Source organism: Scatophagus argus, chromosome 1, assembly GCF_020382885.2.
Source record: "Scatophagus argus isolate fScaArg1 chromosome 1, fScaArg1.pri, whole genome shotgun sequence".
Classification (NCBI taxonomy): Eukaryota; Metazoa; Chordata; class Actinopteri; family Scatophagidae; genus Scatophagus; species Scatophagus argus.
Window position 1 is genome coordinate 11,708,206 of NC_058493.1, and position 12,892 is coordinate 11,721,097.

At 40.1% G+C, this 12,892-nt stretch overlaps 1 protein-coding gene across 1 annotated transcript; it reads left to right on the forward strand.

The window, feature by feature from the left end:
- The first annotated feature begins 125 nt into the window (after nt 1-125).
- On the forward strand, nt 126-12,366 carry zdhhc7 (zinc finger DHHC-type palmitoyltransferase 7). Its single transcript, XM_046383286.1, has 8 exons — nt 126-310; nt 1,551-1,649; nt 5,304-5,654; nt 6,484-6,608; nt 6,805-6,901; nt 7,612-7,693; nt 8,474-8,604; nt 8,918-12,366. Exons 3-8 carry the CDS (start codon nt 5,310-5,312, stop codon nt 9,098-9,100), a joined length of 963 nt encoding a protein of 320 aa, XP_046239242.1. The 5' UTR covers nt 126-310; nt 1,551-1,649; nt 5,304-5,309; the 3' UTR covers nt 9,101-12,366.
- Nucleotides 12,367-12,892: the final 526 nt, after the last annotated feature.

The following is a 12,892-nucleotide window of genomic DNA, read 5'->3' on the forward strand; positions in this document are numbered from 1 at the left end:
TGTATCTAACCAACAGCACCGACGAGTGGAGAACTGAGATTATCGCAGTTTTGTTGTTGCAATCCCCGTACAATCCACGAGGTGACGTTATTTAGGAGAATGTTATTTTCCGGACATTCGCGAAAGGTGACGGAGACAACCGATAGGAACTCCGGAAGCGTCGTCGTTACTGGTCACTGTCAGCCCGTTGTTAGAGCGATGTGTTGCTGCTGCTGAGGATACGGCTGCGTTGGAGCCGGAGTTTAGCTGAAGCAAGACACCAAAATGTACTAAGAAGGCTTTCCCAATTTAAGAAACTAGGAATATTAAGGTACGTAGCTCAGCTGTTACTCGGAAGGTTCGGCTTTTGCACTCGTCGCTCGCATGTAGTGTTAGCATGCTAAGTGTGTTAGCTTCTGTTAGTGGCTACATAGCATGCGAGATGTACCATCCAGTATGGATGCATGTGGAGTGTTCAGGCTAGCAAGTGGCTGTGTGTGTATGTGTGTGTGTGTGTGTGAGAGAGAGAGAGTGAGAGAGAAAAGAGTCCAATTTCAGTCACGACCTTTACAGTTATCAATCGTGCCGAATGGCTCTAATCTGGGTCACACCTCTTTTACTAATCTGTTGAGGTGCGTCAGTTTGTGGTTTGTCTGGTTAAATCCAAGTATTATCTAGCTGGACTCTAGATTGGACACCCTTTAAACTTAAGATATCCTCTTCCCCTGTTTAAAAATGTGAAGGTGCCGATTGCATTTTCCTGTAATAACCGAGCACAGAATACTGTACACGTTTCTGGGTGTTTTACCAATTGACCAGTGCGGTTGGTTTGGTTTCAGGAAGGAGTACAGTAATCGCAGTGGTCGATAGTGTTTGTCAGTATATCTCAGTAATTGTTTTAACGCTGTAGTTGGGTGGTTTTCAGAGAGACCTCAGCTTAACGGAAGTGACCAAAACCTGCTGGATATGATTGATTCACCAGCTCAGGGTCAAGTTCATAAAGGAAAAATCAGTTACTGAACAGACTTTTTGCTGTGTCACCAGTTTTTCTGTGAATTGTCATCATTAGTGGGTGCGCTAGCAAATTTGTGGACATCACAGACTCCTTCAGCTCGGGAGGAAGCAGGCGTTGTATGAATTGTGGCAATGGGTGTAGTAACTGTTAAGGTTATATACTGATTAGCCAGTTTATTAGTTTTAGATAGCTGCACTAAATAAAGTATAGCACATGTATACATTAACCTTACTGTATACATGTGTTATACTTCAAGGAGGTTATGATGTCCAGTGTTGAGACTGTTTTAGTTTTAGTTTTTTAGATTTTGATACTGTTGTACTGTACTGCATTTTATTGAGAAGTGTTTCTAATGCTTGGTCTACTCTTATAGGCATGAATGGTTTCACAAAGTGATGCATTATAACCTTCATGAATTCATTAGGCTGCATTTTGCATTACACTTAATTTGGTGTATAATAAACTGTCAGCTGATTGTTTATTATTCATAAGTTTTGGCCAAAAGAATTAATAGTTTTCGTTTGTTTGTGTGTATGTGTCTGTCTGTCTTTTTCAGGTGTCAGCAGGCCTGCCAGTATACACATGTACTTCATCCTGAATGCTGGTCCAGGAGGCACAAACCACAGCATGTTATTGTAACAAGAGAAGACATTAGGTAGGTTGTTGCGCATTCTTCTCAATTTGATAAATTTCTGAAATGGTTAGTTTGCAGAACAGAACTTGTAAGAAGAGCAAACACAATAATGTAGCTCACCTCATGTCTGTTTATGTCATATGCAAGATCTGGAAGAGTGACATTCCTCTTCCTTCATTCTTCTGGTTTTTGTTGCCGGAAAGGAAGGAGTCACTGAGTTGTAGATTGTGACTAAAAAGACATTCAGTTCTGCCGACATTCTCACCCACAGGCGGTTTTATTTTTGTTTATTTAATGTTTTTCAGCATGAATGACATGAGTTTAGCCTCCGAGTTGCCTGGCCACTTGAAAATGTGACAGTGACACATAAAATCACTTGGTAAATCAAAACCCATCTCTTTTAGGAATATTTTCGGCTTTAGTTTCATCTAATTTTCTTTGACATTAGATGCTAGCCCTTGCTTTGACTTAGTATGTGATGATGACCCTGTGAATTGATCAGAGCAGGATGACACAGTGGTTATAGATGTCAGGAGAAAAGAAGAACAATAAGCGGTGGCTCTTGTCTTGCCTCCTCTGACTGGGAAGGGCAGACAGCTGGACAAGCAGCTGGTGTGGCTTTAATGGACCTCCCTTTCATTGACCACAGCAGAATCAATGCACCTTAAACTGGCCAAGAGTGTTTTCTGTCCTGTTACTGATGATGCTGACTCTTTTTTTGTTTAACAGAAAAACGGTATGCCGTTCAGTGCTGGTCCTGTGTATGTGTAAACTACACTATGTTATTGTTTACACTAAACTGATAATTGAGCGCCATGACAGGTATGCATTAGACCTAAATAATGAAGTAATTACCAGTTTTTTTCAGTCAGCTCAGAAATCTGCACCCGTTTAGTCTGAGGGTGCGAATGATATCCAGCAGGCTAACACACAATCTTCACCTTTCACCGCTATGTATACAGCCTGTATAGCAGTATATTGTACAGTATTTATTTTAAAATGGTTCATTTATAAACTCTTTATATTTTTGAAACTGTTTTGCACACTTTTTTGCTCTTTGCACTCTATTCTGTTTCTGTGAGCTGCCATGACAAGTGAATTTCCCCGCTGTGGGATCAATAAAGTTCATCTTATGTTATTAGAGCTGATGAAACTATCCAAGGGGTAGCCAGCATTACTGAAGGAGTCTGTGAGAAAGAGAATAATGTTGAAAAAATGTGCATGTGATGACATAATACTCCAGTCCTTTTCTTCAGCACACATCTCATCAGGGTAAGCCTTTTTGAATTCAGTAGCACAGACTAAAAGTTAATTTCAATGATATTTTGTTGGAGAATTTACTCTGGTGCGTTACCAGCTTATGAAAATACCCTCTCCAATTTAAGTCCTGCTCTAAGATTGAATGCAGTGCATGATCAAGTCAAGTTGTTTGCACAAACTGGGTGCATAATAGCCATCAGTATTGACATATAATGTAGATTTTTCTTTTTTTAGAAAGCCTTTATAAAATCACTGTGTGACCTGACCTGGACTGCTGACTGGATCTACATTTTTCTGGCTGTCAGGAAGACATCTTTGCTGGTTTGGGGTTTCAGCTCTGCAAGCTAAAAATCTCTCGTCCCCACTGGCATTTCCATTTTGCAAGCAATTTCAGTGACAACCAACTGACATAGAAGAAAGGTTTTGGATGCAAGCAGAGAATAACAGCAGTGTGGTGTTTGGAAGGCCTTCTGGTTGGCTACTCAGCTTAAGACTGAAAGCTTAGCTCTGCACCCATCTCACTGGAAATCTCTCATTTGATTTAAATGCTTAGCAAAAGGAAGCAGTCATTTCCTTCAAAGCATTACATCAGAGTGTACTGGAACACCACATGAACAAATGCAATAAGTACCTCTGCTTTACAGCTTGAGTCAATTGTGTGGCTCATAATGACTCCGTAATAGTGGCTGGCAAGGTGTAAAATGCTGCATGTTAAACAGGATTCCTCAGTGCATGGTTGTTCTGTGGGAGGTGTCACCACTTTCATTTCAGGAATGGGGAGCCTGTGTGTTTGTAGTTGTCAAAAAGACAGTGTTAGGACAGCCAGTCACTACTGGGCAAGTTTACAATGCCTTTCAGGAATGTCATTCCTCAGAGAGGAATCTTACTGCTGGGTCAAAAAGCACAAAACTAAAAGTAGAAAATTAAAAGGTGGTGGAGACTGCCACAGATAAATGAATGTATGTGAAACCTTGGTGTCTTTCCTAAACACTTAATGAGCAAATAGGCATTTTCACACTAAATCCTCTGGACTATATTAGCTCAAGATATCTTTCACTTTACTGAAGTGATATCTGACTTGGATGGCTCTTTGAACGGAAGAATTAATGTTATTGTGTAATATGGAACCAAAGAAGAGATTAAAAACTTTAGACCATTTTACTTATGGAGTACACTCCATGAGTCACAGTGGAGTCTGTGAGCAGAAGGTAACTGGGTCTACCGATTATTATTAGCCTGTATTCCTCACATGTGCCTCAGCTGTAGGATCAGTTTCCTAAAGGGATCAGGGCAACCATTGATTTATCTTAAAGCTGCGGACATGGTCTCTCAGGCCAGTCCCGAATGTTCTCTTGTGACCTTGACATGAATACAGAGGAAGAAACTCAGTGACTCATGTCTCTGTAACAGCAGCTGTGTGACTCAAAGGTCAAAGTTGAACCTGTGTTCTTCAGTTTTTTGCTCCGCTAATATTCATTCATTCATTCATCCATCCATCAAAATGTCTGAGCAGCTACTGGCCATATTGTTAAGAAAGTATAGGAAAAAAAGATATTCAGGGTTATTTTGGGGATCCTGTGTCCTTTTCCTTTTCAGCCTTCAAATTTTGTTTCACTTGCCATGTCGGGTAATTACATCAGGAATCTACTCGCCCATAGTAAATTCTCACTTGACCCTATACAAATTATTTAATTTATGAGTGGTTATCAGATGACAATCAATACTGAAGTTAATTGTCATGCTTCTCTGCCTTGTTCTCAAATTTGCGACAAACTGTTCATAGTAGTAGTTTCACTCACATCCTGTAACCCCACCCAACTTCACTCCTGTTTCCAAAAGAATTTAAATTTTTGCATGTGTTTGACCTCGTAACATCTTTCCCCGCTGTTATTTTCTGCCCATGTGAAACTCTCAGCAGAGATTTTTAATAAAGAGAGATGGCTTACTCTGTCGGTACTTCCATCATCAGCTCTAGGAAAAACATGCTTAATTCTTTTTTACCACTTACCCAATCATACAAGTGAGTTGCAAGGTTTACTAGCCTGAAGAGATATTTTACTAGCCTCAGGCAGTCCTTATTGCTGAGCCCTGCTGTACTGTTTTAACTGTTGGACTCTGAAGAGTCTTCCAACACTATAAACTGCCTCTGTGATCCATTTCATGAATGAAATGTCAGTGTCTGATGATTTAACTGGTTCTCTTCATACTGCACACAGAGCCTTCACAGATGCAGTACACTTGAAAAATGTTTTTGCCTGCTCGTGCAGTGTCTGTGTAATACATACAGTATACCAGAGTTTCAAAATGTTATGTACTTGATGAAATGACGAGTGTAGATATTTTGTCCCTTTTTTTATTGTGATAAGATGACAGTAGACCAAAAAGTCTCACTTTGAATATTTTCCTTCTCCCCAGGGCAGGATGCAGTCTTCAAACCACCGACTGCGAGATATGGAGCAGCACCACCCGCTGCTGTCGGCTGGGGCAGATGTCGAGACAGGGAGCCTGGCAGGCGGAGTGATGGTCGGGGGTCCCCACACGGGCCACACAGCAGGGAATCGCACACTGTGGTTCATTCAGGACAGCTGTGGTATGGTGTGTGCAACCATGACCTGGTTCCTGGTGCTGTACGCTGAATTTGTGGTGAACTTTGTCATGCTGCTGCCTAGCAAGAGTTTCTGGTACTCGCTGCTGAATGGGGCCACCTTCAACTCCCTGGCTGTGCTTGCGTTGGCCTCACACCTGCGCACCATGTTAACTGACCCGGTAAGGATGTTAAAGAGAGTAACAATGGGCAGGACTGAGGATTCAGATGGAGGAAAACAGGGTTTGACTGTGAAAAAGATTAGATAGTTTGCTAATCTTGGTCGTGTATTTTATTTATTTATTTTTTGACCAAAAACTTCCTGAAAATAAAAGACCCTGAAACAAAGTACAGAACTTGACATATATGCATTTCCAGCTCATTTGAACAGCTGTGAATACTTGGCTCCCATCTTGTTCAGTTACTTTGATGTAGTTAGTTAGTTCCATTGACAGTGTTTAAGTTCTCTTGTGTTATATGAAGCCTTTTGATATTTTCACACATAAATTGGTATGCCTTATCCTACTGCAGTGTGTGATGACAGTCAAAAGTCAGTGCCACAGGGATTCTTCTGCACAATGTTACTGATACTTTGTGACTGCTCTTGGTGAATTCAGTCAGTTCAAGCTTCAGGGAGTTGTAGGTCAAAAGTTGTTAGTGCTGCTGCTGTAGTGTTGAGTCATTCTAACTCAGATAAACACGATGTGTGGCGACAGCTCCACTGGTGCTTTCTAGCCCAACAGCCCAGCCTTAACAATTGCTTGATTTAAAAATACATAGTACACAGAAGGTTGTGCAGTAATGTGTAAAACAGGGCGTTTAAAAGTCTTAAATTTATTGATGCATTCCACTGGTAGATACAGTTAGATTGTGATTCACTCATATGCTATAACCTGCATTTTGTCAGGCTGACAACATAACCAGCAGCATTATGCCATAATGGCAAAATTAATTTATTTGGACATAAATGAGTGACTGCGTTTGTCATTTTCTGTTTTCCACCCTCCCTAGGGTGCAGTTCCAAAGGGTAATGCAACCAAGGAGTACATGGAGAGCTTACAGCTGAAGCCTGGTGAGGTCATCTACAAGTGCCCAAAGTGCTGCAGCATCAAGCCTGAGAGGGCACATCATTGCAGGTCAGTTTCAGTGCTGTGGCCAGTTTTATACAGAATTAAACTGTGATATGTTCTTCTACCCCACCGTGGAGTATCCCAAACTGTGCTTTTGAAAACATCTGTATACACATACTTGGTATAAACAGGAACAATATGGTTGATGACATTAGCAGAGTCAGTGTGCCACGCATCAACATCTTCTCTCCCCTGCCTGCAGTATTTGTAAAAGATGCATCAAGAAGATGGATCACCACTGTCCTTGGGTCAATAACTGTGTGGGAGAAAAGAATCAGAGATTCTTTGTACTTTTCACTGTAAGTACACACAGCTATTCAAGGAGTTGTCCATTTAATTTTTAACAAGGAGTGTGGTGAGGGTTAGAAATGCTTGTTGCACATGTGATGATTACTTTGTTATTCCATGTTTGGTATAATACATGAAGAAACAACTTTACGTTGTCATTCGTTTTGATTCTCCTGTACTTTCTGCCACCTTTTCTGTCGTTTACATGTTTAATTTTTTATATCACATTAGAGGAAAAAAATTGGCAAATTTTCCAACTCTTGTTGAACATGTACCCACTGGTATTTCATGATCAACTAACCAGCTGAGGTTCACCGCTAAACACTGATGTTGTGCACACTATACACAGAACTACATGAAATGCACTTTCACGGTTCACATTTATGATTCTATTGGCAACATCAGCACATTTTTATGGCTTTATATGCTGACTGGAACATGACTGAAATATCAAGCTGTCATATGTGGCTGAGTAGTACAAGGTCACCTGTGCAATGACATTTCTAGTTTGCTCTCCTAGCAGATTGCAGTACATAGCAGTAAAACAAAACCCTTCTTTGCAGCACAGTACCTTACATACAGTACATGTTTTTTAACTCCAGGTCAGATTTTAGAGTTTAATGGCAAATGTGAATGAGCAAGCCTTCATTAATAACATAATAACATATGCAAACTTTTTCTCATTCTCTCACTCCCCTCTTTTCTGCTCTTCTTTCTGCAGATGTACATAGCCTTGATTTCCGCCCATGCCCTGGGCCTCAGTGGTATGCACTTCTTCACCTGTATTAAAGCCCAGTGGAACGGTAAGACCCCTCTGTCTTGCAACATTTAGTGTTGTATTACAACTACTCTATGCTAAGTACAAAATATCAGAGATGTAGTTAATGAGTCAGAAATACAGCTACGGTATTTATACAAGAGATTGAAACTACAAAGAGAGATGCAGAAAGACAGATTGTTATGCTGTTTTAAGAACAGCTATTCTGCACAGGTCATTGGAGATTTGCTCCACAATCATCACAGAGCTGTGGGTCTCTCTGTACGAATGAGCCATAAAATAAAGATAATAATTCATTCTGAACTCCAGCCTCTGCTGCCCTCTACAAGATCATACTCTAACTTAGCAAAGAAATATTTTTTAACAGTTTGTTTTCCAAGCTAACCAGTATTACAACACTACTGCGAATATAATTTAAGTTTACACCAGGGCTCATCCTTCATTCGGCCTTTTTTGTGTGTGTAATGATGTTAGTTTTCCAGTGAGTTATAATCAGCCAACACTTTTGGGGTAGGATGCATCAAAGTGACTGTGTGCACATCCAGTCCTATATTTAGGTCAGGTGGAATGCACACATTAGAGTATTAGCTCCCACAACTTCATTGGACTTAAAGAGGCAAATAGGCTTTGTTTCTTTAAGGCTTTGTTGGTCCACTCTAAATGATTTTAATGCATTTGTTTATTTTTACTTTTAGTTCCATAAAGCTACTAACTATCATTCTGTCAAAATACATTATCTTAGATGACATTTCAGTTGTTGACTGCAAAATAAAGGCACCTTTCTTGCCTGTCTTCCTGTAAACAGAATGCAGTGACTTCTCTCCAGGAGTGTCTGTGCTGCTGCTGATCTTCCTCTGTCTCGAAGCCATCCTCTTCCTCACTTTCACAGCTGTAATGTTTGGTACACAGATCCACTCCATCTGCAATGATGAGACGGTCAGTATCCACTGCACCTCGCAAGCTTTATTCCACTCAGCAAGCTGTGTGTGTGGCCGGGAGGGTCGCTGTAAGAGAAGAGAGTCCAGCACAAAATGACAAGGACACCTAAGTCTTGATAAATGTTTTTGGCTCTTCAACTATGTATCATATGTAAATATTATTATACTTTGTTTGATTATGTGAAGAAACAAACTTTGATTATTAGGGTTTTCTCTCAGGTTTCAACATAATTTGCATGCTAAAGAGCCAAAGGAAATGAACAACTCGATGAGGAATCTTTCATTTACATAGAGCTTTGAATGTCCCGCAGGAGATTGAGCGTCTTAAAAATGAGAAGCCCACATGGGAACGTCGCATGAGATGGGATGGAATGAAAGCTGTATTCGGGGGTCCACCTTCCCTGCTGTGGTGCAATCCGTTCACAGGGCTGCGTCTGCGGCGCCTGCTGCTGTTGACCCACGGTCGCCGCGGCGGGTCTGAGTTTTCTGTCTGAGAGGAAGGGCAGACTGTTGCAGGTCACCAACACCTGACCATCTCTAAAGCAAGATTTCTTGTCTGCCCATCTTGGCCAGAGTTAAGATGGACCTCTGCTCCCTGCGGCTGTCCTTCTTGTGTGGGTGACAGAGGAAGACAAGCTGGTCCAGTGGGATCCCAGCGCATCAAAACACTGAAACCACTGAAAGTTTGTATGCTCACTCACATGCTGATGTAGATCCAACACATTTGATCTGCACAAATATGCTGAATAACTGGAATACTGCTTCTGACATGACCAGCCTGTTGGTTTGTTTGTGTGTTTCTTGGAAAAACATACAGTATGTAACTCAAGTGAGTCTTTTATTCCTAGTGAGATCGTGCAAGGTTCAGCTTAACTCAACTGCTGCATCTTCAGTACACAACTTCAGCAGTTTGTTTTATTTGCTGCACACATGAGATTCAAGATTAGTGTTTTTTTGTGAGGGGAGATCAGCAACATATTTTTCATCATCACTGGACCTCAATGTGGAGATGCTTGAAACTGCGTATTTGACCCAGACAAGGGAGTCACAGTCAAGGACATGCACTACTTACATGGCACTTGAGAAAAGCTCTGGATGTGGAGCACAGTGGACATCTGATATGGAACTGGGCTGCCTTGATTTGCATGTATAAGAGCTCAGTCAGTCAGCATCTCAGCCAGGAAATGAGGCTTTCACAACCTTCAAATGAACAAACAGGCTACCGTGAACAAACCTCATACTTATTCAAAACGACTCAATGGCTTTGCCTACTGGTTCATCTTCCTTGTCATATTTTCCTACTGGGACTGAAATTGTTGATTTTTCTCTTTTTTAAATAACTGCTGAAGCTTCTTTCTCACAGTGACCCACCTCTCAACAGTTGATCATAATCACTCACTGAAGAAGACTACTGTTACTCTGACTCTTCATTTACATCGCCATTTTGTATTAGTTTTATGTACTGTATGTGTTCATAAATTTGCCATTCCACCACTCTTTCATGCTGCTCCACATCTCATTCTCTGCAAACGATCCATGACCCCCTAACCCACCCTGGAGATTGCTGATATGTCTGCCTGCCTGTGTTTTCATTCATGTGGACCAAACGGGTTGGCTACTGAAAATGCTGGATGTTATTAAGTTTGACTGGTTATAAATGTTTTTCCTACATGTTGAAAGGTGGAGGCTACTTTTGTGTACAGTAAGAACCCACGTGCAGGGACAGCTGCAAGAACAGAAAAACAACCTTACAAATCCCTTGAGAAAGAGCCAAGTTTCAGACATTGTGGTTTTGTATGCTTCCTGGCCACCGTGCGGTGCCACATTTTGAGAACTTAAACACTAGCACAACCTCCTTTGGCTCATTGTGAGCTCATTCTGATCCACAGAGCCAAGCTCCACTGTGCAGTCTGCCTGTAGAAGTAAAAAGGAACTGCTTTGCTGAAAAAGACCGAGGTGCCAGGCTGATTATACAAGCTCTGATACTGAACAAAGTCTCAGAGATCTCAACTTTTTCTTTTGAAGCCTTTCCTACATCACTCCAGAAATGGCAGCCCTGTAACATCTAGTGGCAGGACAGTAGCAGATACTCTCCCATTGTTATTAGAGCACCTATCCATGCCTTTAAAATCTTTCAGTCAAATGAATTTATCAGCTTGAAAGGTATTTTGCCATTATTGCTATATTTATCATTATATTTATGTAAGTGTTTTCTCATTTTGTAACAACTTGTCTCTTATTTTTACATAATCATTGGGCCCATTTGCACTGGATTAATGTGGATTTTTGAATCTAGACTCCAGGAGACAAGTCCTAACTGGTGGGCTGGTAATGTCAAATCCAGAATCTAAAAGTCTAATTTTTATCATGTATTGGACAATATACTGCTGTTTGTTCTCATCTGTGGTTGTCAGGAGAAGGAACTCTGTCTCCATTGTTTACACTAAATGATGATATCTGATGCTCTTTAGGTGTAATGTTTTAAGAAATGTGCTGTTGTTAGAATGTAAAACTTATCTATGTTGGGAATAAGGGACACAACACTGAAAGCTAACCGATATCAGGGGATTTTATTAATGCTGGCCACTAATTTCTCATTTTATTATGCTAGACTGCCTCAGCAACAGTTTTCTGATTAAATATTAGGAGAATGTGACTTTCTGTTGAAGTCCGTTATCCTAACATGCTCAGCATACTTTTGTGAGGTGCAAACTGAAGACAAGAATTGAAGACAAGTCAAGTTTGACCAAACAAACATGTCAATAAAAATGACAAACAACCTGGTTTTCATTTATAAATATGCACAAGATGATTAAGAAAACAACAGGAAAATTCTTGCTGCTTGGTTTGGCTGATGCACAAATATGTTGCTTGTCAAACAGCAGCTATTATTAAAAGTATTTGCAAGTGTTGGTGGCAGAGTTGCCCACAGAGCCATGAGAGGCCTGAACACAAAATGTCATTAGACTAGAAGTAAATAAATAAGGAATTGAGGTAACTGTGGATGGACTAATACATTTCGAAACTGTTAGTTGCATTTGTTGGAAGTTGCAGGGCATCATAGCTAATGATGGATTGACAAGTATTGCTGTGTTGACCAAGTGTGAGTATTTGGTGTTGACTGGTATAGTAAACAATAACTTGCTTGGTTGCTGTGTTTCACAATAGGACAGTCATCCTTCATGACCAAACAAAGATGCTGTAAACATAAGGTTTTAAATTGGGGTTCTGTTTCAGAGTATGTCATTTTGTATTCATGCTCAGCAATAGAATCAGTGAGTGGCATTTTAAGGGGTCATACCAGTAGCTGTATTTTCTCCACCTTTTGCTGTATGACTTACATGAATACAATCACCTTGGGGAAAGGCTTTTTTGACAAAGTGCAAACTTGTGTAAACCAATACTACGCTATTCTTGCAGAAGTATTTCCTCATACTAGTTTGCAGTTAGGGGGAATTTTCACAGAAAATGTAGTAAGACCATTTTGGAAAGTATAGTAATGATCCTTAACAGAGTTTGATAACAGAATTACCATTAACATGAACAGCTTGAAAAGGTTTTATTTCCTAACCCCCTGAGAGAATGTTTCCTCAACAACAGAAGTCCTTCAGCTTTATAAACAAAGAATTAAGGTTACTATTAACAATATATAAATGGAATGTTTTATTAAGTTTTTTTTAATTAATGTGTAATAATCTTATAATGTCTTATATCTTTAATGTCATTCTTTTACATAATAAACTTGATTAAATCAAACCTATAAACAGTGATTTGATTGTCAGTCATACACAATTATTTTTCTCTGCCCCTGCGTTTTGTTTTATGATAACAGTGTTGTGAATTTTACATAAGGTGCTGTATCTGTTTGAAGCAAAAAAGGTCAGCTTGCTGCACCCTGAAAGATCCAGTTAGAAATAAAAAACTGTTTGAAACAGCATTTTCTGACCCAAATGCTATGCATGTGCCCTTCTAAGCTAATCAGTGACTACAAATGATTATTACAAGTGTAAATTGTTCAAATATTAGCCCAGTGAAAAAATGCTGCATCCTTCCCAAGACGCGGACTGGGGTTGACTGGGAGATGTGTAATATCACAAAAAGTGTGCAGAAATGTAAACAGAAGTGACAGTACTGGAACATTAAAATGAAAATGAGAAAATAGGATGCGTGTATGAGGATATTACAGCAGTATGAGGGTGTGCCGAGTTCATAGTGGTGATTAAACTTGCTAAAAACTAAAACCTTGCCAGATATGTGTAATGCTATAACATAATACAAGGATATCG